General features: G+C 44.6%; 1 protein-coding gene across 4 annotated transcripts in view; it reads right to left on the bottom strand.

Annotated features, from left to right (window-relative positions):
• The window catches only part of exoc6 (exocyst complex component 6), a 65,011-nt gene that overhangs the window by 12,557 nt on the left and 28,871 nt on the right, over nt 1–23,583 (bottom strand). For 3 of the 4 annotated variants that reach the window (XM_062526109.1, XM_062526110.1, XM_062526111.1), the window contains exons 12-19: nt 19,458–19,529; nt 18,788–18,885; nt 18,544–18,649; nt 18,101–18,210; nt 13,977–14,088; nt 12,848–12,982; nt 9,549–9,728; nt 3,806–3,947 (exon numbers count right to left, since the gene is read on the bottom strand). In XM_062526109.1, the coding sequence (XP_062382093.1) occupies nt 3,806–3,947; nt 9,549–9,728; nt 12,848–12,982; nt 13,977–14,088; nt 18,101–18,210; nt 18,544–18,649; nt 18,788–18,885; nt 19,458–19,529 (955 nt within the window). Of the gene's footprint in view, nt 1–3,805; nt 3,948–8,180; nt 8,211–9,548; nt 9,729–12,847; nt 12,983–13,976; nt 14,089–18,100; nt 18,211–18,543; nt 18,650–18,787; nt 18,886–19,457; nt 19,530–23,583 lie in introns of all 4 variants that reach the window. The other variant, XM_062526108.1, reaches the window with a different exon arrangement.

Below are 23,583 nucleotides of genomic sequence, written 5' to 3'. Positions count from 1 at the left end.
CACGGTTGCCTGCAGATTGTGGTTCTACTGTATAAATTACAGTTAGCAGAAAGCAGGGCTTATGTGAAAGTAGCAATGGAGAGGTGATTTAACAGAAGCTGTTAAACACATACACATCCACATATACAGACACAATCTAACACTCTAGCACACAAGCACAGACACATACACTAACAGGCACACACACACACACACACACACACACACACACACACACACACACACACACACACACACACACACACACACACACACACACACGTGAGAACTGCAGATGGTTCAACTGGAGGCCTTAAATCTCGCTCCATTCCAAATCTATCGTTAATGAGAAACAGCGCACCCAACTCAGGTTTGACATATCTGTTACACTCCAGACTGCGTTTTTACTCTTATCAATCAATCAACCGTTTTTATGGTCCCGCCTCGGGCCTACGTGCAATGCTGCCAGCAGTTCTCCTTACACAATGCCCATAAAATTCACATTAATTCATTTTCAAATACATATCCACATACACATCACTCATCTGCAATGACAGCGGCGCATCGCAACATGCTATGAGAGGTATGGCGGTACACTGTTGGCTCTCTAGCCGTAGTTTCCCCTGGATAAAATGCTTTCAGCTTTCTTTTTTTATTTTTTTAAGGTTTTGTTTTGCATTTTGCATCATTGATAGGACAGTGGAGAGAGACAGAAAGCGAAAGAAAGAGAGAGAGAGAGAGAGAGAGAGAGAGAGAGACAGAGTTAAGTGAGAGAAATGGGGTTGGATCGGAAAATGGCTGCAGGCTGGAATCGAACCTGGGTCCCCGTGAGCATTGAGATGGCTATGCTATGCAGTAAGGACAGTGCTGCTGCCTGCGCCACAACAGCTCCCAATGGACCTCACGCACGAGAGGCTCTTCAGGTGGCTCACTTGTTTCCGCTGGAGCGTTAGCCGTGTTGTAACGGCATCTTCTGTTATAATATATATGTATATATATATAGTCTTTATTATGGACTCAAAAAGTGGTCCACTCTCATACTCATACACACTTAACTTACAAGACATAACCAAGTAGACAAACAGACAAACAATTAATATAAAATACAGAAATTATATTCTGCTCCTTACATGGTTCACTGCAACAATGAAGATATTATTTACCCAATAATACAAAAAAATGAACGCAAACATAAATCCACATAGATCAAACATACCTGGCTCCCCTGGAAACAAATGAGCTATCTGAAGAGCCTTTCGTGCATAAGGTCCATTGGCAAGGCAGTTCTGATAATAGCAAAGTGAGATCTCTTTTATGTTTACTTTGTCTACCTTATGTTGACTTTGTTTACTTTACTTTGTGCTAGCGGGTAGAAGTTCCTGCTAACTGATTAATGTGTTCGAGGCCTGGTGTCTCCCAGTCTACCCCTACCCTGTGAAAGGGCTTGAAGGAACACAGCTACTTTTTGGGAAATAAGCTAATGTGTGTGGGAAGTTCTACACTTTTGGTTTCCCAAAGTTTGGTTTTGTCACCATAAAGACCTCCTCTTCATACAAGGAGTGTGTTTGGCAATACACTCTTTTTTTCTTTCAGGCGGAGTAAATCTGCATAATAGTCTGTCTAGCATCATGATTTCCTTTCATACGCCTGCAACTTACCAACTGTCATTATCCATTGCACACTAACACAATATATACACACCACACACACACACACACACACACACATACACACACACACACACACACACATACACACACATTTACATACACACAGCACATGGCAAAGCTTGTTAGAATGTGCTACTAGCCTTAGATGCACCTCGTTAATTTATTTTACCCAGCTGAAAGGCGCCAATTAGGCTGTCTCCAGCAATTTTGCTAATAGCGAGGTCGACAGTTTAAAAGGCTGCCGCGGCAACGCATCAAATGGAACAGTTTTTTTTCTTTCTTTTTTTTCAGAGGAAGTAGGTTGAATGTTCTTCCCTCCAGGGCAGGTAAACCACAGGGTAAGAGGTTGGAGAAGGGGAACCGTGTCCTGAGGATACAGACATGAACGTCTGCGTGTGTGAGTGTGTGTGTGTGTGTGTGTGTGTGTGTGTGTGTCGTACAGAACATCAGAGAGAACTGGAAAGGGCAAAGGAGGAAAATTCACTTTCAAAGCAACAACAAAATGAAAAAGAAAACACTCTGTGGTTCAGCTTGTTGTTCGAAAGAGATGTGGGTCAAACACAAAGTAAGCTACTTTTTCATGTCTGGGGTGTAAGAACAGGGTGCAATACAGAGGCAGCTTATGAACTTGTTGTGGCTGTGTTTGTGTGGCTGCTAAATAACACTTTGTTGGGTAGTTAATGCTGTATTGTTGGGTAGATAATGACATATTGAAGGGTAGTTCATGCTGTACTGATGGGTAGTTCATGCTGTATTGATGGGTAGTTCATGCTGTATTGATGGATAGTTAATGCTGTAATGTTGGGTAGTTAATGCTGTATTGTTGGGAAGATAATGCTGTATTGTTGGATAGTTAATGCTGTATTGTTGGGAAGATAATGCTGTATTGTTGGGTAGTTCATGCTGTATTGATGGGTAGTTAATGCTGTAATGTTGGGAAGATAATGCTGTATTGTTGGATAGTTAATGCTGTATTGTTGGGAAGATAATGCTGTATTGTTGGGTAGTTCATGCTGTATTGATGGGTAGTTAATGCTGTAATGTTGGGAAGATAATGCTGTATTGTTGGATAGTTAATGCTGTATTGTTGGGAAGATAATGCTGTATTGTTGGGTAGTTCATGCTGTATTGATGGGTAGTTAATGCTGTAATGTTGGGAAGATAATGCTGTATTGTTGGATAGTTAATGCTGTATTGTTGGGAAGATAATGCTGTATTGATGGATAGTTAATGCTGTATTGTTGGGAAGATAATGCTGTATTGTTGGGTAGTTCATGCTGTATTGATGGGTAGTTAATGCTGTAATGTTGGGAAGATAATGCTGTATTGTTGGATAGTTAATGCTGTATTGTTGGGAAGATAATGCTGTATTGTTGGGTAGTTCATGCTGTATTGATGGGTAGTTAATGCTGTAATGTTGGGAAGATAATGCTGTATTGTTGGATAGTTAATGCTGTATTGTTGGGAAGATAATGCTGTATTGATGGTTGGTTTGTGCTGTATTGATGGGTAGTTCATGCTGTACTGATGGTTGCTCTAATCAGATATTCACCAAGATGTCTTTAGAGAATTCATCAATGTCAGCATTTACATGGACTTATCTTATCCTGGTTATGACTGGAATTTCGTAGTGTCCCGGTTTTGGATTTACACATGTTAACATCATATTCTAATTTCAGAACCCTGGATAAGCCCTTATCCTGGTTTTGAAAAATGCGGTTATGCTAGCTGGAGCACTCCAAAAGAAACCAGGATACTGTTCCATGTTTACACCTTATCCAAGTTTCTTATGCAAACGTGTGCTACTGTGCTAATTGCACTTAATTGTTGGTATCCGGGATACTAGTGGTCATCATGTATACAGGGATATGAACAAATATGTTTCTGTATTCACGTAAACACCACATCCTGAATATTCTCAAAATTGGAATAAATCTCATAACAAAGAAGTGGATATTGAAGTGCGTGTAAATGCATTCAATGACCCACTACGTCAGACACACACACACACACACACACACACACACACACACACACACACACACACACACACACACACACACACACACACACACACACACACACACACACACACACACACACACACACACACACACACACACACACACACACACACACACACACACACCACTTACATTCGCACTGGATGACGTCCAGGTTGAACTGCTGAATGGCTCCTAGGCTGATCTGCTTGAGGTCGGGGTCCAAGAGCATCTGCAGCAGGGAGCTGGCCAGGTGTTTACATGCGGACATGCAGGCCGTCTGGGCTACCTTACCCTGTGGAGGAGAAAACACACACACACACACACACACACACACACACATGCATACATTCAATTCCATACATACACATAAACACACACATGCATGTCAACACACACACACACACACACACACAAACACGACAAAGACATACACAGAAAAAAAAAATTAACTGGTTTGTCCAAAATTATATGTTGAACACAAAGCTTTTATGCAGAGAACACTGCCAGCACCAACCTGAAGTAAATTCTCTCGTGGCACTTAGATCATGCTGTCTTAATAGGCACACACACACACAAATACAACACACTTACACACTTTCTCTGACACACAGTTACACACACAAACCCGGGTCACACACACAGACCTGGGCCAAGCATGCAAACCAACAGGGCTGAGAGATGCTGACACTCAAATGAGCAAGGTTGTGTGAGAGGCCTGAGGGGAGGTGCACATCTCTACCCATCCCAGATGTGTTTCTACTGCGCACGCACACACACACACGCACACGCACACGCACACGCACACGCACACGCACACAGACACACACACACACACACAAACAAACACATACCACTTGGTGTACGCTCTCCATTCCACAACACACATGCATTGACAGAGACACCAATGCCCCTGTAGTTGTCAAGCCCGGGCCACCATTGGTGATGATCTGTTACGGCCAGTCCCTCTCTGTGCACGCAACCTTGGTCATTTGGAACATTCATATATATAAAATATATATAGGCAAATGGACAGTCTATTTTGCCATGATACACCTCAAATCAAACAAAATAGATAAGAGACAAAACAAAACCACACTCAGCACAAATCCGTGACTGTGACCATGTCAAAGAATATACAAGTAAAGCAAATCATGGAAGACTGAGAAATAACAAAGCACTTTCCATTGAATTCAGTTAATGAAATACTGAAGACATGTCACACATAGGACTCGTGTGGTAACATTTTATATCAACCTTTCAAAAAATGAGTCTTTATAACACCTACAGTAGGCCTAATATTAGCCCGTGGAAAAAACAAAATGTCTTCCGCGCTCCTGAGAATCACTATCTGGTGCGTCAACAGGAGAGGACAAACTGTAGCAAAGAATCAAGCTTCACCGGAGCAACTCAGATGTGAAGTTTAGATATTTATTTATTAATCACGGTGCAAACATAGTGGGCTAACGTTTCGACGTTTGCCGCGTCTTCATCAGAGTCTAGAATATAGAACCTAATATTAGCCCTTGTAGCTACAGATGCCAGAGCGCTACACCTGGAAAAGTGTCATTCAGCTCCATGGAAGTACAGTGTGGATGAGTGGCCCACATGCTTCTTCACGCCCACGTCTATAAGTGTTGATAAGAGATGAAGTCACTCTGAAACGGGACGGGCGATGGATGGAGCTCGCGCTGCTGACAACGTCTCTTGGTGGAGACTTCATGTTGGTGTCAGCGATCGGTGGTGGCAATTTAGCCATTTTTAGCGGCATCTGTGTGTATGTGTGTCTGCGTGTGATCATCTACAGGGAAACCAAAAGTGAAGGGTGGGTGGGGAATGGGGGTGGGGGTGGGGGATGGGGAGGGTTGGTGAGAAGCGACCAGTATGTAAGCATACATCCTAGAGCCATATGCGATGTGTCTGCCCTGTAGACTTAACCGCTGGTGTTTGCTTTGCATATAAGGATTCAAATTCCTGCCCGCCACATCATTCTGCTGACTCCTCGCTACGGGTGTTTGACTTTTAAGTGCTGCTCTCTGTCTAACAAACTCGAACTTTTACATTTCTGTTAAGCATGACAAGTGTACATTTATCGCCCCTTTGCCAATTTTATAAATAGCTAAATTTTAGTTGGTGAAATGCAGAAGCCTTGCACGTTTTAACACTAGACTGCTCTTCTACAGCCATGGGGCGCAACAAGCACCAACTTCCTCAACCTGTCAAATTCCACTCCTGTATTATTGTAAATGTCACTAAACTACAGTATTGCTACACAATTTTCAACACAATATGCTTCCCCAGAATGTATTAGACAACTATATGACACGCCAGCATAGCTCAACAGCAAAAGTGGTTAGAAAAGGGCTAGATTGTGGGGAGCCCTACACCTGCAAGAAACTGACGCCTTCCTTCATATTCATGCAGTTAGCTAAAGCTACAGAACTGTCCGGAGAATGAAGACTCGTGCGTACGGTACACATGATACTTGCATGTAAAATATCTTCAATACTCAGTCAGAAAAGGGACTGGAAGAGGGAATTTCGAGTTGAGCGCAGAGCTCCAAAAACGTGTAGGTGAAAGAGGCGCTGGGTGGGGCAAGAGTCAAACCCACGCCAGGTGTGCAACACATAAACCTGCCGTGGCCCTGCGCCAACCAAACGTCTCTACACGTCGGGGAGGATAACGCCCCTCACTACACCCCCCCACCCCACCCACCCTCGTGCCCAGGGGCAACAGTCGCTGAACTTCCAGCACAGATGGAAGATGTTGGCGGCAGCGACCACGAACCACCAGCGTCCAAAAACCTGTTGCACATTCTTGGGCCTGGGTCCCAAGAGATACCTGCACCGTGCGGAGCAACAGGAGAGCGAGTCTGATACGCCTGAAAGTAGATCACCTGAAGGCACGGACGAGGTCTTCACATGTCGACGGACAAAAGGGGGATTCTTGATCTCTCTGTATTACTCATCCAATATGATATGACAAGAGTTATATCTGATCGCAGACTCTTGCACAAGAGAGGAATGAATACCTTTGAGGGAGTGTCACGGCATGAGAACGAAGGCGCTCTTATTTTTCCGAAAGTTGTGTGCGACGGAATGAAATATCTCGCGTGATAAAGCGATAAACCGCAGAGGCCTTTATGTGTTGACAGTATGCTGGCCAAAAAACCCCCGAAAAAATCGTAAATTATTTTGACATCGTCTATGGCTTGAAAGCAATGAGACTTGGGTCACAGAAGCAAAGACTTGTACTCATGTATGTACACCCTGATATGCGCATCTGGACAGCAGATATACAGTCTGTTCCCAGTGGGAGATGCTTTCGATACCATGACCTTCTTTATCACCAGAGAAGAGGTGTAAGACTTGTGGAGTGTTTTTTGCCTCCGCCAAGGAGGTTATGTGTTCATCGGGATTTGTTTGCCTGTCTGTCTGTCTGTCTGTTTGTTTGTTACTTCGCAAGTAAACTCAAAACGTTATGGATGGATTTCAATAAAATTTTCAGGGAGGGTCTGAAATGACCCAAGGAAGAAATGATTACATTTTGGGAGTGATCCGTATCACCGTCTGAATTCAGGAGGTGGTCGGAGGTTTGTGCTCTCTGAGTGCCTTTCTAGTTTTTATCTGAGCTGTATTACATCTAATAGATTGACTTTGTTATGTGCAACTGAATTAGCTGAGTACTATAAACAACCTATCACCTTCATCAGGGTGTTTAAAAGCAAGGCGGGTAAATGCAAAATTTATCGTTAATTATGCCTATTATAAAAGGTCCACAAATCATCATCGTTTTCATCCATCTCTTACTTCGGCTTAGAGACCATCTACTTCAATGTTTTAAAAACTACTGATCCAGTACCACTTTGATTATCAGAGCTTACTGTTGTAAAAATATTGACAAACATACATGCATATATTATATATAAAATAAACACATTCACACGTTCAAGACATATCTTAGTCTTTTGACACACTAACTATTCTGTATGATGTATTACTTCTACAAAGCACACGGAAATACTTAATGAATTACAGATGATGCACACACATAAATATATACATATATATGTATACTGTATCCACAGTTCCACACGTATACATACATACATACATTTAAAACATATTGAGACCTTCCGAGGTCCTAAAGCTAAGCTAGCCTTTATGATGTATTATACTTCATTAGCGTATGACAGCAAAATAAGCCACTGGCGTGGATCGCAGACAGTGGCAACCATGGAGATGATTAGAAGGGTAAGGGCGGGGTATGGGGTGGGCACTTGGAGCAGGGGCAGGTAAGGGGTAGGGGTAAATAGGGGTAGGGGTAAATGGTGGCAGGGGTAGGTAGCAGGCTAGGGTCGTGCTGGTTAGGTGGCTAGCCTGGCATACTCGGGCATTACGTGTGTGGTGGGGAGGAAGGAGGAAGCAAAAACAAGCGCCAGCCTGGTAAGGCAAAGTGCACGGGACGCACAGACAGGCATGCATGCTGTTTTCCCTTCAGCAGGGAGAGGCAGGGAGGTCTTACTTACCGACATCGCCGAATGGTCATTGTAGATATTCTACAGCAGAAAATCACCCACAAACAAAAACAAAAAACAAAAAAAAAATACAAAGGAGTACAAATACAAAACGAAACAAAAATAAGGAACGTGGACAAAAGAGGGGAGGAGGGGGGAGGGGGAAGGAGGGGGGGAAGAAAGTATGGCAACAATAAATGGACAGGAAAAAAAACGGAAGAATCAGAAAAAACCAAGCATGCCTAGCAGAAGAAGAAAAAAGAGAAACTCAAAAAATTGCACAGCACCGGAGAACGGAAAGGAGAGATAGAGAGATAGGAGACATTCCGCCGTAGAACACGACTGTTTTTGTGTGCAAAATCGATAGTCAAGAGGAGGAGAAAGGGAAATTAAGAGTTGGCTTGAAAAAAAGAGGCTCGTCTGGTTAGGCCAGGAAGCTTGGATAATTAAGCAAGCGAGCGGTTCACTTTGGCAAGACACTCGGCGGTTTGGGGTGTAGGCCTACCACCGTTTGGCTTGAGTAACCTGTGGGCTCTAATTTCCAAAATAATGTCTCTGTTTGATATATTGTACACCAACTATGCAAATCAATCTAAATTAAATAACCAAGCCTTCACTAATGACGTATGGCCCTGGTTTCTTAACACTGAATTATTTTTGATCTGTCCAAAAAATGGTCATCAGGTACTCTTGACAACTGACAAGTGTGTATACACATTACCATCACACAAACCTTCACTCTGCTGATCAGAATGCCTGAAAACCTGAAGGTTTTGTTCGACTGAGCTTCTTACTGGTCCGTCTTGAAGCGTATAGTTAGTGTGGTGTTGCACGAAGATCGCAGTTTTGGAGATACAGAAGGTTATCTATATAACTGACATTCTTCTGAAGCTTGGCTTCATTGGCCCCCCAACTCTGGATGCTTTGTCACTATGTCAGCTTGTTTTCTGTAAAGCCAACTTATACTGTATATAAAAATGTAGGCACTGATATAGGCAGTGCAACAGTCTATGATTTTTTTCTGGGAAGCCTTCGCTGTCATGATAAGCCATGAAGCCATGAAGACCACATCACAAAAGAACACAAAAAAATACAACCATCAGAACTACGTTGATGGCATGCAACAACAACATGTGAGACCAGATGCACTGAAACAGGAAACCAGTATGTCACGACGTACGTACATATATAAAGCCAAAAGACCTCACATGGGCAAGGACGATAAGGACATCACTAACAATATAAACATCGACAGCAACAAAAACACACAGAAACAATCACATAGAAACACACACACACACACACACACACATACACACACACACACAGAAACTTCAAACAGCTGTGTGTGTTTGTGAGCTAATGTGAGGGTGAACGTACCGGCAGGTGCGTGAAGACCTGGAAGGTGCTGCGCAGGAAGTTGATGAGGTCCATGAGGTAGCCACTCGCCCGGCCGTCCGACTCGGACATGCCCCACTCGTAGTCGGCCAGCTGGATGAACTCGTCGATCTTCTGGTTTAGCTTGGTGTAGATCTCACCCTCAGCCGCGTGCCGTGCGTCCTGACAACACATTCAGATTCAGAGATTCAGAATCGGAAATTCAGATTCAGTGATTCAGAATCGGATATTCAGATTCAAGGATTCAGGGATTCAGTGATTCAGTGATTCAGTGATTCAGTGATTCAGAGATTCAGATTAGGAAATTCTGATTCAGGGATTTAGATTCAGGGATTCAGGTTAGGAAATTCAGATTCAGGGATTCAGATTCTGGGAGATTTATTTGTCACCTACGCAGTAATAACAGCATACAATTAGTAGTGGAATGTAAACCTGGCTAACTGTACGTCTGTGCGAAATGGAAAAGGATGTATATAGAATAGATAAGAGATTAATAATAATAGTTAATAACGATTTAATTAAAATAATGTAATATTTAATATATAACAAATAAATAAAGATAAATATGTGTAGATTATAAGAAACAACAACAGGGTAAGAGTAAAGGGCATGCAGTTAAACAGCATTTATATTCTAGCAATATGTGCTTCTTTTACAGATATATTGAACAATATCTTTAGCATAACTTAACAAACAATGTCAAACTTGGCACTGCACTTACTCATGCCCGTAGCAAGAAATCAATTAGCAAAGGGTTTGACAGATATGCAAAAAACAGACGAACAAACAGACAAACAGATAGACAGACAGATGTTTCTACCATTTATAGATAGATATTACTGTATTCATGTTCCTCTGAGCGCTCAAAGCACTTTACAGAGTAATGCCACATTCTCATTCACCAGCACACGGGGAGCAGTTTTGGGGTTCAGTGTCCAGCTCAGCCAAAAGAACGACTCCTCTACCTCCCGAACAACCAGCGCCCCAATAGTGAACCAGGCCAATAACAGAACGACTCCTCTCATCTTGAACAACCAGCGCCCCAACAGTGAACCAGCCCAATAACAGAACGACTCCTCTACCTCCCGAACAACCAGCGCCCCAACAGTGAACCAGGCCAGCAAGACTTCTCGACATCCTCATTTGTCACAATAATAACTCATGTGAGTCAGACTCAGCACGAGCTGGGTGATGAACTCAGTGACAGGAGGATCACGACACACACACACACACAGAAACACACACAGAACACACACACACACACACACACACACACACACACACACACACACACACACACACACACACACACACACACACACACACACACACACACACACACACACACACACACACACACACACACACACATCTGGCATGTCACTTCACCTCTTTTTTTTGTAATGGAACAAAATTTATGGTAATGTAATTATTTGCGTGTTTATTTATGTATGAGTTCATTTTGCTCTCCTCATTAAAATGCCCTGACACAAACACACACACACACACTCTCTCTCAACACTCTCACACACACTCTCCACTCTCTCCACTATTATGTATCTCGCTCCATTCAGACCTTTCTCCAGAGTTCAGGTGAGCTTGGTAGGCTCATACTGCGCAGTTGAAAGCCTGACATGTCTAAAGCGAAACACATGAAAAGTGTTCCCCTATATGGTGAAGTGAGACATATTCAGTCGCTACCACATCAAAGAAAACCAGTCTGCAACACAGTGTTTGCCTTCTCCAGCTCCTCTCTAGACGGTGAAACTACGTATCTAGATTGTGCTCAAAGGAGACCAGCATCTGGGAGTGGCAACCTATGAAGTACAGTACCTGCCCTTCAGATCAAATGGATTTCATCAGTACTTTTTTACTTTACTTACTTATCCTCTTGGTCCCAGTTGGGGCATAAGGCCGCAATCATACACTGCCCCTGAACCCTGTCTCCTGCTTTGGCCTGTGCTCCATCAGTGATGTGTGTAAATCTTTAACATCGGCGGAGAAACACACAGACAGAAGAAATCTGGCACTGAGAGTCGACCTCATGCCTCTTATGACTGGAGGTCAAAGGTCGTGACTCTTGACCCCTACATTCTGGGAGCTATGACAGGCAGGCCTGATGGCTTTAGAGTAAACACGTATCACTCAGCAAGTACTTATGAGATGGCCTTCTCTGTGACCCTTCATCTCAGCTTTAATCCTTACAACACTTAGGAGTTGCCCTCGGATTTATATTCTAGGGCAGGGGTTCCCAAACTGTGGTGCGCTGTGGAGCTGCTTCTAAGGGGTACGCGAGATGAAAAGGGCTATGGCGGAAAGGTGCTAAAAATGAACTTTTCAAATTTTCTGTAATTAATTAATGAGTAAATTAGTAATTTTTAATTGGGTTATAATGATATGGAAACATGACATTAAACTATAGTAGGCTGCGTTTTTATATATATATATATATATATATATATAAAAAGGTGTGTAATTATTAAACATGATGCCTGGAATGCAACAATAGAATGTGTTCCTTTTTAATGTGTCAGGGGTACGCAAGCCAAGTCAGGACAAAGAAGGTGGTATGTGGGGGAACAATACAATTAACTGCATAGTGCCATATAGCCTAAATATACATAAAAGTCCAGTATTAGTAATAGACTAAATAAACTTTGACAGGATAATAATAATAATACCCATAAACAACATACTAACTACAACTCAGTGAGTCAGATATGAGATCACAGTCAACTGTGGAAGAGCTTAGGGTAGAGCATGAGCTTGTGAATTTTCAGCAGTGAGCTCGTGACCCTATCATGTGTTGGATTTTAGTCATCATCACCCAAGTGTCCTGTGGCTTAATCAGACCATTTCGGCATTTAATCAATCAATCAATCAATCATCAATCAATCGATCAATCAATCAATCAATCAATCAATCTTTACCTGTCTTTCGGGCAACATAGTGCCACAAATTGCTCTCCAAAGGGAAAGCATCCTGCATCCTGCCGTGACACAGCTGGGGCCCCCACTGCTTGTGCATGCGAAAGCACCTTGAACGTGGCCAGGCCATGCCACAGCTGGGGCACCCACTGCTTGTGAATGCGAACGCACCTTGAACGTGGCCAGGCCATGCCACAGCTGGGGCCCCCACTGCTTGTGAATGCGAACGCACCTTGAACGTGGCCAGGCCATGCCATAGCTGGGGCCCCCACTGCTTGTGAATGCAAACGCACCTTGAACGTGGCCAGGCCATGCCACAGCTGGGGCCCCCACTGCTTGTGAATGCGAACGCACCTTGAACGTGGCCAGGCCATAGAGGCGCGTGGTGTGGATGGTTTCCGGCGAGACGTTTGTGATGTTGGTGATGAAGTCCTCCAGGTAGCGACAGGCTTGCTCTAGATGTGTAGTGTTGATGATGATCTGGACCAGCTGGGGGGCGGAGACCACAGAAGAGGAAATGGGCATGAGACTCCTCTAGTAATAAAATAACACGTTTTACGCATGCGGCGCCTTTCTCAAACTCAAGGCCGCTTGAGGTCTTGTGTATTTGAGGCAGCCGTGGCCTACTGGTTACTGCCGGTTCGATCCCCGACCAGTCCACGGCTGAAGTGCCCTTGAGCAAGGCACCTAGCCCCTCACTGCTCCCCTAGCGCTGCTGGTTGGGCAGGCAGCTCACTGCTCTGGGTCGTGTGATTCACCTCACTGTGTGTTCACTGTGTGCTGCGTGTTCACTAATTCGGTTAAATTGGGTTAAATGCAGAGAACTGAATTTCCCTCACGGGATCAAAAAAGTATATATTCTATTTTTTTTCTATTCTATTTCTCCTCTGAGAATAGCCTGGCTAGCGCCACCACTTCTCCATGAGACGTGGTCTGGCAACCAAACTTTCATTTTCTCGTATTTTAAAAAAATGCCCAGATCTGTATATTGGGTGCCACGGATGTCTATCAAATGCGTCTGTACATAGCTTATTATCATCGTCTTGCTTCCCCCCTGTTCTGTGATTGGTCCCCTATCTGAGGCAAAAATTAGGGCGTTTCCAGACTGCCTTACCAGCGTGAATCAGATCGCACGCAAGGCAGCATGGGAACACCCAGGCTACTCTGAGAAGTGAATGTGAAGCCGACATATCTGCTGAGGTGCATGTGCAGTCATTTACCTCAGTGAAGCCTGTGTGTAGCAAAGCATTCTAAAAGTGAAGCTCACCTCTGAAAAGCCTACGTGTAGTAACACATTCTATCAGCGAGATTTATGTGTAGAAAAGTATTCTAATAGTTAGCTTTACCTCAGCAAAGTCTATGTGTAGTCATATTCTACTTAGGCTTCCCTCAGTTTAGGTTTATTTGCAAAAGAATATTCCAGTAACGTTGTTTACCTCAGTGAGGCCTATGTGTATTTAAGTATTTTAGTACTGCTGTTTACCTCAGTGAGGCCTATGTGGGGCTTCTTGATGAGGTTTTGTAAGCAGCCACTCAGTGTCCTCGTCAGCAGAAGGTTGGTGGACTTCCGTAGCATGTCATCGATTTCTGTCGAGCTGCAATAAATTAAAAACAAACTGCATTTTATCTCATGAAAATATAAACACAGTACTCAATTGTGGCATGTATACATTCAATGTGAGTGAGGACAACCACAGACCAAAGGCCTTTTTTGTCATAATGGCTAGTGATTCAGTAAGATAAGTCTCTGTTGAACCATGACTGTCCAAACCATTATTACTAGCAAGCCCTACTGGATCACCAACATGAGTATCATGAGAGATCACAAAATATGGAGACTGCTTTCATAAATGCAATATTTCAACAGCACACCAAGTGGATTTTTTTTCAAACAGTGAAACCTTTCATTTCAGATTTTGTATCACTCGCTGAAAAACTTCAGTAAATCATGATTCTCACTCAACACCTCTCTGCTCAGTCAGTCGTGTGTTTATGTTTGGTTTGAGCGTCTTTGTTTGCTTGTTTGTTTGTTTGTGTGTGTTAGCATAGCACCGGCAGTGCTTGTTGAGGCAAGAGATAAGCGTCATGTTTGGAGGAGCTGATTAGGAAGGAGGGGCTGAGGGAGGTGCCAATCACACGGCAGGTTTTATTTTTTACCTCCAAAGACGCAGGTATTTAAAAATGTACATTCACATATTTCTATTAAGCAGACATACGTCAGTCATATCACAAGTGGTGGAAATTGATTGATGTCATGTCGCCATCTCCCCGACTAAACTAAGACGGGTAGCTAAGCTAGGTGTCCTCAAGACTCAAACTATTAGTAACTATGAACGCCTTGCTTTTATAGGAACCTTGCAGGGTGTTTCTTTTTTCTTTTTTTGCTGTTTGTGCCCCACTCACAGAGTCCAAATACGTGCAGTGTCACAACAGTGAGACAACATCATCCCATTGGGACATAATTGACTTTGAGCACCTGGAGGTGAAAAAAAGGATGTTAGTGTGACAGCCAACTGAGGTGTGAGGGGAGTGGCCTAACTAGAGGGGGAGGGGCCTATTCAAGTTTTAACTGTGTGTGTGTGTGTGTGTGTGTGTGTGTGCATCAGTATGTTTGTGCATGTGTGCGTTTTGTTGTAATGTGTGTGTGTGTAGGAGTATGTTTGTGTGTATGTGTGCTTGTTGCTGTTATCTGTGTGTGTGTGTGTGTGTATGTGTGTAGGCGTATGTTTGTGGGTATGTGTGTGTGTGTGTGTGTGTGTGTGTGTGTGTGTGTGTGTTTTGAGGTGGGGGGGGTCAGCATTAGCGGCTAATTAGCACCACAACAGGCTGCGCTGAGCGGAGCTGTTCATTTGCATCGGCCCCTAGCAGCATGCCCGGAGTGTGGAGAGAAAGGAGAGGAGCTTAGCCCGCTCTGGGATTAGATCAGGCCATCAACAGGGGCACCATGGCTCGGAGCGGAGCTATAGGACCACAGGCGCGCCTTTCATGCTCCTCTTCTCTGGGACACTGATACCATTCATGAGGACACAGGCTCGCATCTGGGGGAGGGGGCCGGGGGGGGGGGGGGGGGGGGTGACCCTCAAAATTTGGTGGAGGATCAGATGCCCTTGCAAGTGCACGACTAGGTAAAGATTGAATTTAAGGTGGGATGCTCTTGCTGTGGTAGGAGGCTTCTTTCGCCTCTTAAAGGGTGAAGATAAAAGTGTTAGAGGCTCTATTCTCCTCTTAAAGGTAAAGCTAAAAGTGTTGGAGGCTCTATTCTCCTCTTAAAGGTAAAGCTAAAAGTGTTGGAGGCTCTATTCTCCTCTTAAAGGTAAAGCTAAAAGTGTTGGATGCTCTACTCTCCTCTTAAAGGTAAAGTTATAAGTGTAGGAGGTTCCCTATGCCTCTTAAAAGATAAAATGAAAAGTGTATTGTGTTTTTATTGACAGCACCCTTTAAAGGTAAAGTAAAAAGTGTATCCTGTTTTTAATTACCCATTATGCTGGGACAGGCTGACTTGTGTGTGTGTGTGCATGTGTGCATGTGTGTGTGTGTGTATTTAGGAACACAGGTTCCCATTGGCGTCTCGGCCCTCCTCACGACCCTCCTCACGACCCCCCTCACCCGCTATGCATCATGGGAGGTGCCGCTAAGCCCCCTGGGATGCGCGCCCCGCAGCGACCCGTTTGGCCTGGGAAAGGATTTGGGGTGCCGTCGGACAAGCACAACACAGACCCCCCTCAGAACACACAGCGCCGCCGCAAATGCCACAAGGGCTCACGGCAAAAAAAAATACTGGCAGCGCGGCGGGCGGGCGTCCACGGAGCACAGAGCGCAGAGCGCAGCGCGCGCGAGACCTCGCTAACACCGGACCGAGGAGGAACGGCCCGCCGAGGCCACTAAAAACATCACGCTGCCTCTGTTGATTCTGACCAGTCAACATGACCGGGTTGACGCTGAGGTCACAGCGTGTGTGTGTGTGTGTGTGTGTGTGTGTGTGTGTGTGTGTGTGTGTGTGTGGGGAGTGGGGATTCCCCCCCGAGGAGTGTGTTTGTGGATAGCGTGTAGGATCGTGTGTTCTGCAAGCCTACTTTACTGTTTGCTTGTTTATGTTCGCTCTGCATGGCTGACACTTGTTGATGTGCGATGACTGTTGTTTTTAGAGGTGGTTGGTCAGGAGTAGCTTTCAAAGGAATTTTCTCACTGACGCAATGCAAGTGTAACTAGGGTCTAGACTAGAGTCCACAGTTTCTCATGAACAATGATGCAGACCTGTGGTGACTAAGAAACCAGTTATATTGCCAAGCAGTCTGTGTGCGGTCCCTGTCTTTCATGCTGGGGATTTCTTTCACATGTCCGTATTGTTTGAGACCAGCAGACTGCAAAAGAACAGAGGCCAAGAGTGTGACTACTGAGTCATGTCTCAATGGCGGGTCAAAATAGGCTGGGTGAACCCTGCCTGAACTTCCGGGGAATTTGAATTTCGCCCGGCAGCTCAGGCTGGAAACCAGCAGATCTATCTCCGCTGTTTACTGGCAGAACCTTTGGCTCCAATCAGATACGGCCATACTCTAGTCCTGGCAGGCTATTGGCCGGTGACGTGACGATAACGCAGTAGAAAATACAGTAGAAACAAAGCGCAGCCTCCTCAGACTAACGTTAAATCTTAAAAGATGGTGAAAACCAGACTAGGGTCAAACAGGCTCTGATTCAATCATAATCTGACCGATTTTGGACCCGATTTCCCCCCTACGACAATTGGGGGGATTGTCTTGTAGAGTGAGGTGTTTAAAGATAGAATGTTAGTGGATCCGAGAGTGCCCGATAACGAATCCGAGGTATCAAACATGTTTGATATTTACGACTCGTTTCCTAAATGTTTGGGTAGTGTTTTTATCATGGCAATTGCATTTTTTAAGAATTGTTTCCAAAGTGTAGTTGCTTATTTGGGCTTCCACCACTATCCCCTTTAAGATGTACTTACACTTCTTCTCTCATGCTCTGGTAGTAGCAGTAGCATGTATTATAGTAGTATTCCTCATCGCCTAAGGTCTCCTTTGCAACATAGTTTGAATGTTATTCCGCATCTTGCAAATCACTTTGGATTAAATGTTGCTTTAAATCCAGACTAAAGCTAAAAACCTTTCTTTTTTTCTCGACATTTTGGTCAACCACTAGCTCCCTGATCACCCTTGTTTCACTGACTCTGCTGCTTCACTGTTCGTATTTACCTGGGGTTTGTTTGTTTGTTTGTTTGTTTGTTTGCTTGTTTGTTTGTTTGTTTGTTTGCTTATGTACTGGCTTTTGCACTGTCTTACTGATTTATTACCTCCACCAAGGAGGCTATGTTTTCATCGGGGTTTGTTTGTTTGCTTGTTTGTTTGTTTGTTTGTTTGTTAGCAAGATCACAAAAGAAGTTATGGATGGATTTCGATGGATTACATTTTCAGAAAAGGTCTGAAATGACCCCAAGGAAGAACCATTACATTTTGGGAGTGATCCAGATCACCGGCTGGATCCAGGAGGCGACAATGATCACATAGTGATCACACCTAAACAAACTTCTAAACGACTAAACGTCAGTGTAAATATAGAGAAGGAATCATTCTCCTTAAGCCCCCTCACCTGCGGTGCAAAGACTCGGAGAACTTAAGGCTGGCGTAGATGAACTCCTTCACCTGCGTGTAGATCTGAGGCACAGATTGGGACATGGGGAGCTTCTTTGGAAATGGTTGCTGTAAAAGAGAGAGAGAAAAAATAACTAGTAAATAATCATTTTCTAGACATAGTAAATAATAATTTTCTAGAACATGGTGGGGTCTTTTCAGACAGTCAATCACATACAGCGAGTGTAGACAAGCTAGCTATGACAAGTTAGAGATCATATCCACAAATGAAACATTTGATACAAACATCTAACATAAAAGGGAAAGAGAGAGAGAGAGAAAGAGAAGAAAGAGAGAAAGAGAGCGAGAAAAAAAGAGAGAAGAAAGAGAGGGGGGAGAAAGAAAGAGAGAGAAAGGGAGAGCAATGGTAGTGGGTAGTGGACTGAGGGGTGTCTGCTGTACCTTCTCGATGTCAGCTTCGTGAAAGGGGAATCTGCTGATCACCGATTTGTACTCTTCTTCCGTCTCTACAGGGATGGGGCTGTAGTTGTCCTGTTCAAATATCTCCCTGTTACACACACACACACACACACACACACTTAGTCCATTAAACGTAAACGTAAACGTAAACGTAAACGTAAACGTAAACGTAAACATAAACATAAACCACAATAGCCATTGTGACAGGTGTCCGGTTGTGACTGACCTGAACACCAGAGCCCACTTCTTCAGCAGTGTCTCGTTATACTGATCTCTGATCTCAAACAGGAGATCAAATAATCTGTTCACTGTGAAGCCGTAGCCCTGAAAACAACAGCGCGCAAGAGTCAGCATACGAGTAACAACAGCAACAACCCAACACTTACTTGACAATTACAAGTACGCAAAGTTCACACTGGAAATGATAGGGCCTTTTAGGGGAAAAGGTCGACATAAGAGCCCACAAACTGGCATGGACAAAATGCAATTCGATATTACATTACATCTAACAAGTATTATATATTTGAGATACACAAAGAAACATTAATAAAAATAAGCAAGCAGGCACATCAAATCTCTAAAATCTGGGTGCTGGACGGACGGGGTATCGAATGAATAAAAGAAAGAAGTCCGCTACACCATGGGCTCCTGATAGATCATTTAACGTTGTGATTGGACTAACGCCGGAAACGTCACAACAGTAAATGATCTATCAGGAACTCATGGTGCGTAGCGGACTTTTTTTCTTTTACACACCCAAGAAACATTGTCTCATCTCGTCTCAAGCTTTGGCAAGGTTTATATGTGATGCACACACATCACTTAGCGGTGCAGATCTTAGTGTGTGCCAAGAGATAAGGACGGAAAAGACGCTATTTAAAGTCACAAATACGAACCTGTAAAGTGTCCGCAAATATCACAATCATGTTTTTCAGTTCCAACACCAGGTCTGGATCACTGCAATACGACTACAGGAAAAAGGACACAAGAAAGGAACAGAAAATCTCATTAAATCAAATGTTTGCTACCCATGAAACATATTCACTCAATTATTCATTACATCAATATCGAATTGATGTAACGGCCTAATGTTAATAACTGTTAATGATTATCCAGTTAATTAAGATAGCTTTGCGTACAAACCCGTACGAACAAACGACCGAGGTCATATCAATCAGTAAGAAAAATCTCCCCATTCTAACACAACTTCACAACCCCCCTCCGACACATCGCCTGGCCTTTTCTTTTCAAAAAGAAAACCTTGTCTCTTGATTAATTAGCATCAAATGGCTAACTCATGGAGGGTCACTCATTGATCAAATACCTGAGGATTTATAAAGGAGGCTTAAGGAGGAATTAGCACGTGAATGCCATGCCCCCCCACAACTCGTTGATGGAATGGAACTTACTCCATGGGTGTGTGTGTGTGGAGGGGGGACTATGAAGAAGAGTGAGATGACTTGGCCTGACCCAGGCATGGGAGTGTTGAGTGACAGGATTTAGCGAGCGCACACACACACACACACACACACACACACACACACACACACACACACACACACACACACACACACACACACACACACACACACACACACACACACACACACACACACACACACACACACACACACACACACACACACACACACACACTTATCACATAATGACGTTATGTGATAAGCAGATAAGGCTTATCTTTCCCGAAAGTATCATTGCCGTGTTTGGTCCAGTAGTGACAGACCACAGACCTCCTACTGCTGATGTCTAGAAATGAAGCATGAAGTGGGAGTGCTGTTGGTTTATCTGGCCACGGCTGAAATTCGGTCATAGGTACAAAATATAGTCATGTTCAACAAAGCGATTTTAGCAGAGCTACAGGGAAAAGGGAAAAAAACACTTTCACTATAAACCACTCCACACTCCAGAGCATTCCTGACATTCAACCACTATGCCGTCTCCTGTCAGTGGCTTAGATGGCTACGGTGGTTAAGGTGGCGTTTTCTATAAGCACGCACGCTGGCAGATAATTCAGTCTCAGCCGCTTCCACTCTGTTACTTTTAACACTTAAGGGGTGGGATGTGCTAATGATCGAGAGTAGTCTGTTGCCTTGTCACAGTGCAGAGGTGCACAACAGAGCTCGGTGGATACAGAGGTCCTGGGATTAGCAGGACCAGTTTGGCCTATATGACTATCATCATTTCCCAACTGTTAGCCGTGACTTTTATACATTTATACATGGGGTCAATATGGCATTAATAAGGTTTTGTTTCTTTTAACTTGCATAAAACACTGTCCTGTGGCTTATACACAATGCAACTAATGCACAAGATATTACTGTATGTGACAATTGATAGACTGGTCAGCCGAATGTGCCTGACAACTAGATGCTGACTCTGAAGTGTGTTGGCTGAATACCAGAATCCAGGTCTTAGCTACGGCCTTTTGGCCAATTTTACACAGATTCCTTTCTATCTGGTCCTACAGTAACCAGAGCCCTCTGAAGCTCAAAGGTGCGTGTTGTCTTCTTAAAGTGGAGCCAGAGTATTGCTTGGCTCGCCTCTCTCTCTCTCTCATTCATTCCTTTTCTCTCTCTCTCTCATTCCTCTCTCTCTCTCTCTCTCTCTCTCTCTTTCTCTCTCTGATTAATCTCTCTCTCTTCTCTCTCTTCTCTCTCTCTCTCTCTCTCATTCCTCTCTCTCTTTCTCATTCCTCTCTCTCTCACATTTCTCTCTTTCTGTCTCAGCAGTGGTCACCAGGCCCAGTGGTGTCAGGTGGTGCTGTTAGCACATGTGGGTGTGTGAGTGACCACCACCATCAACACCACCAGTGGCCTGATAAGGCCCTTGGAGGGGTAAGTAACTGCCCTTGGAGGGGTTAGAAACAACCAATGGAGGGGTAAGACACTATCCTAGGAAGGGTAAGTAACTGTCCTTGGAGGGTTATGCAGCAGCTCACAGAGGGGTAAGTAGCAGCCACTGGAGGGGTAAGCAGCAGCCCTTGGAGGGGTAAGCAACAGCTCTTGGAGGGGCAAGTACCTGCCCTTGGAGTGGCAAGCAACAGCCCATGGAGGGGCAAGTAACAGCCCATGGAGGGGTAAGTAGCAGCCCTGGAAGGGGTAAGTAGCAGCCCTTGGAGGGGCAAGTAACAGCCCATGGAGGGGTAAGTACCTGCCCTTGGAGTGGCAAGCAACAGCCCTTGGAGGGGTAAGTAGCAGCCCTGGGAGGGGTAACAGGAGCAGAGGCCTGGAAAGGTTGATTTACGACCCCTCTCTCTCTCTCTCTCTTTTTCTCTCTGGCCCATCGTAGGTTTTTTTTCCTCTCTTTTTCACTCTCGCCCTCTCTTGTCGTCCCTCGTTAAACATTTACATAAGGCAAGCAGGGAGAAAGAGAGGAGGAGAGGAGGGAGGGAGGGAGGGAAGGCGGAGGGGAGGAGGGGAGGTCAGGAGGGAGGTTGAGACCCAGTCCTCGTGGGAGTGCGTAAATCACTCGCCAAATGAGCTCCGTCAGGGCACTGACACACAGCGGCACTCAGCAGGGCCTGGGGCCGGCCCGACACACTCCACTCACCAGGCTCGCAAACGCGTACATACACACACACACAACAAAACATAACACACACACGGGCACACCCACCACCAACACCCACAGAACGCAACACAACACAGGACACACAGGCACAGCCACCACGAACACACACACAACACAACACCTCATCCATATGACACACACACACCAACACAACTTACAAACACAAACATGACTCATACCAAACAAACACACACACACAAAAACACACAGACATACCCCTTCAGCTCACTGGTACTCATCCCAATGATCCCACTCTCACTTGAGTCTTTGTTTATTTCATGTGTTTGAAAAATATCCTCACATAAAGCATCATAACTTCACCTCTAAACTTCTGCACTCATCTCCTCCTCTCTCCTCCTCTCCTCTCCTCTCCTCTCCTCTCTCTTCTTCGTTCATTGCCACACCATTTCATTCTCTTTTCTTCAGACAAAAAAACAAAGAGGTGTGCATTTGTGTTTTAAACATGTCCCTATATTCTCAGCCCTCTCCTTTTCTCTCTCTCTCTCTCTCTCTCTCTCTCCTCTCTCTCTCTCTCTCTCTCTCTCTCTCTCTCTCTCCTCTCTCTCTCTCTCTCTCTCTCTCTCTCTCTCTCTCTCTCTCTCTCTCTCTCTCTCTCTCTCCTCTCTCTCTCTCTCTCTCTCTCTTGTGTGTGACGTTTCTTTTCCAAACGGAAGGGAGAGGAGCGCAGCACTTGGGGGAATGGTAATTGGGCCTATTTCCTGGGGAGTCTCTTTCAGCCGGCGCTGATGAAGAGGTCAGCGGGCCCTAATGGGAACAGATTGCAACAATAACAGCAGATTAACGGGGAATATTCTAAGGTGCTGGAGAGGCGGCGTGTTGCGCCAGGGCCCACTCACTTGTAAATCACTCGGGGATTATGCAAATCTGGTGTGTGTGTGTGTGTGTGTGTGTGTGTGTGTGGAGGGGGTCCGTGGCTCACCGTGGGGCACAGCGGGGGCCAAACTGGAGTTTGGGATAAGGGGGGGGTGATGTTGTGACCCCCACACCCAACACACACACACACACACACACACACACACACACACAGTGAGAGAGAGAGAGAGAGAGAGAGACACACACACACACACACACACACACACAATTCCTCCAAATCCACCCCAGTACCACTTACACATTAGTAATGGCTGCACCACTACCTGTTGGGACCTCAGTCAAGGTGTGTGTGTGTGTGTGTGTGTGTGTGTGTGTGTGTGTGTGTGTGTGTGTGTCAGTCCGTGTGTTAGTTTAGGAGGGCATCCGTGTTTGCTAGGACTGGGTTGGTCTATGTATGTGTGTGTGTGTGTGTGTGTGTCTGTGTGTGTGTGTGCGTTGTTTGGCATCTGTGTTTGCTGGTACTGGATAGGTCTGGTATGTATGTGTGTGTATGTATGCATATATGTGTATGTTCCTGTGTGTGTTCATGTTTGTGTG

This window comes from Sardina pilchardus, chromosome 22 (genome assembly GCF_963854185.1).
Source record: "Sardina pilchardus chromosome 22, fSarPil1.1, whole genome shotgun sequence".
Taxonomy (NCBI): domain Eukaryota; kingdom Metazoa; phylum Chordata; class Actinopteri; order Clupeiformes; family Clupeidae; genus Sardina; species Sardina pilchardus.
The sequence above is the reverse complement of the archived record's forward strand: the minus strand, read 5'-3'. Positions and strand labels throughout refer to the sequence as shown.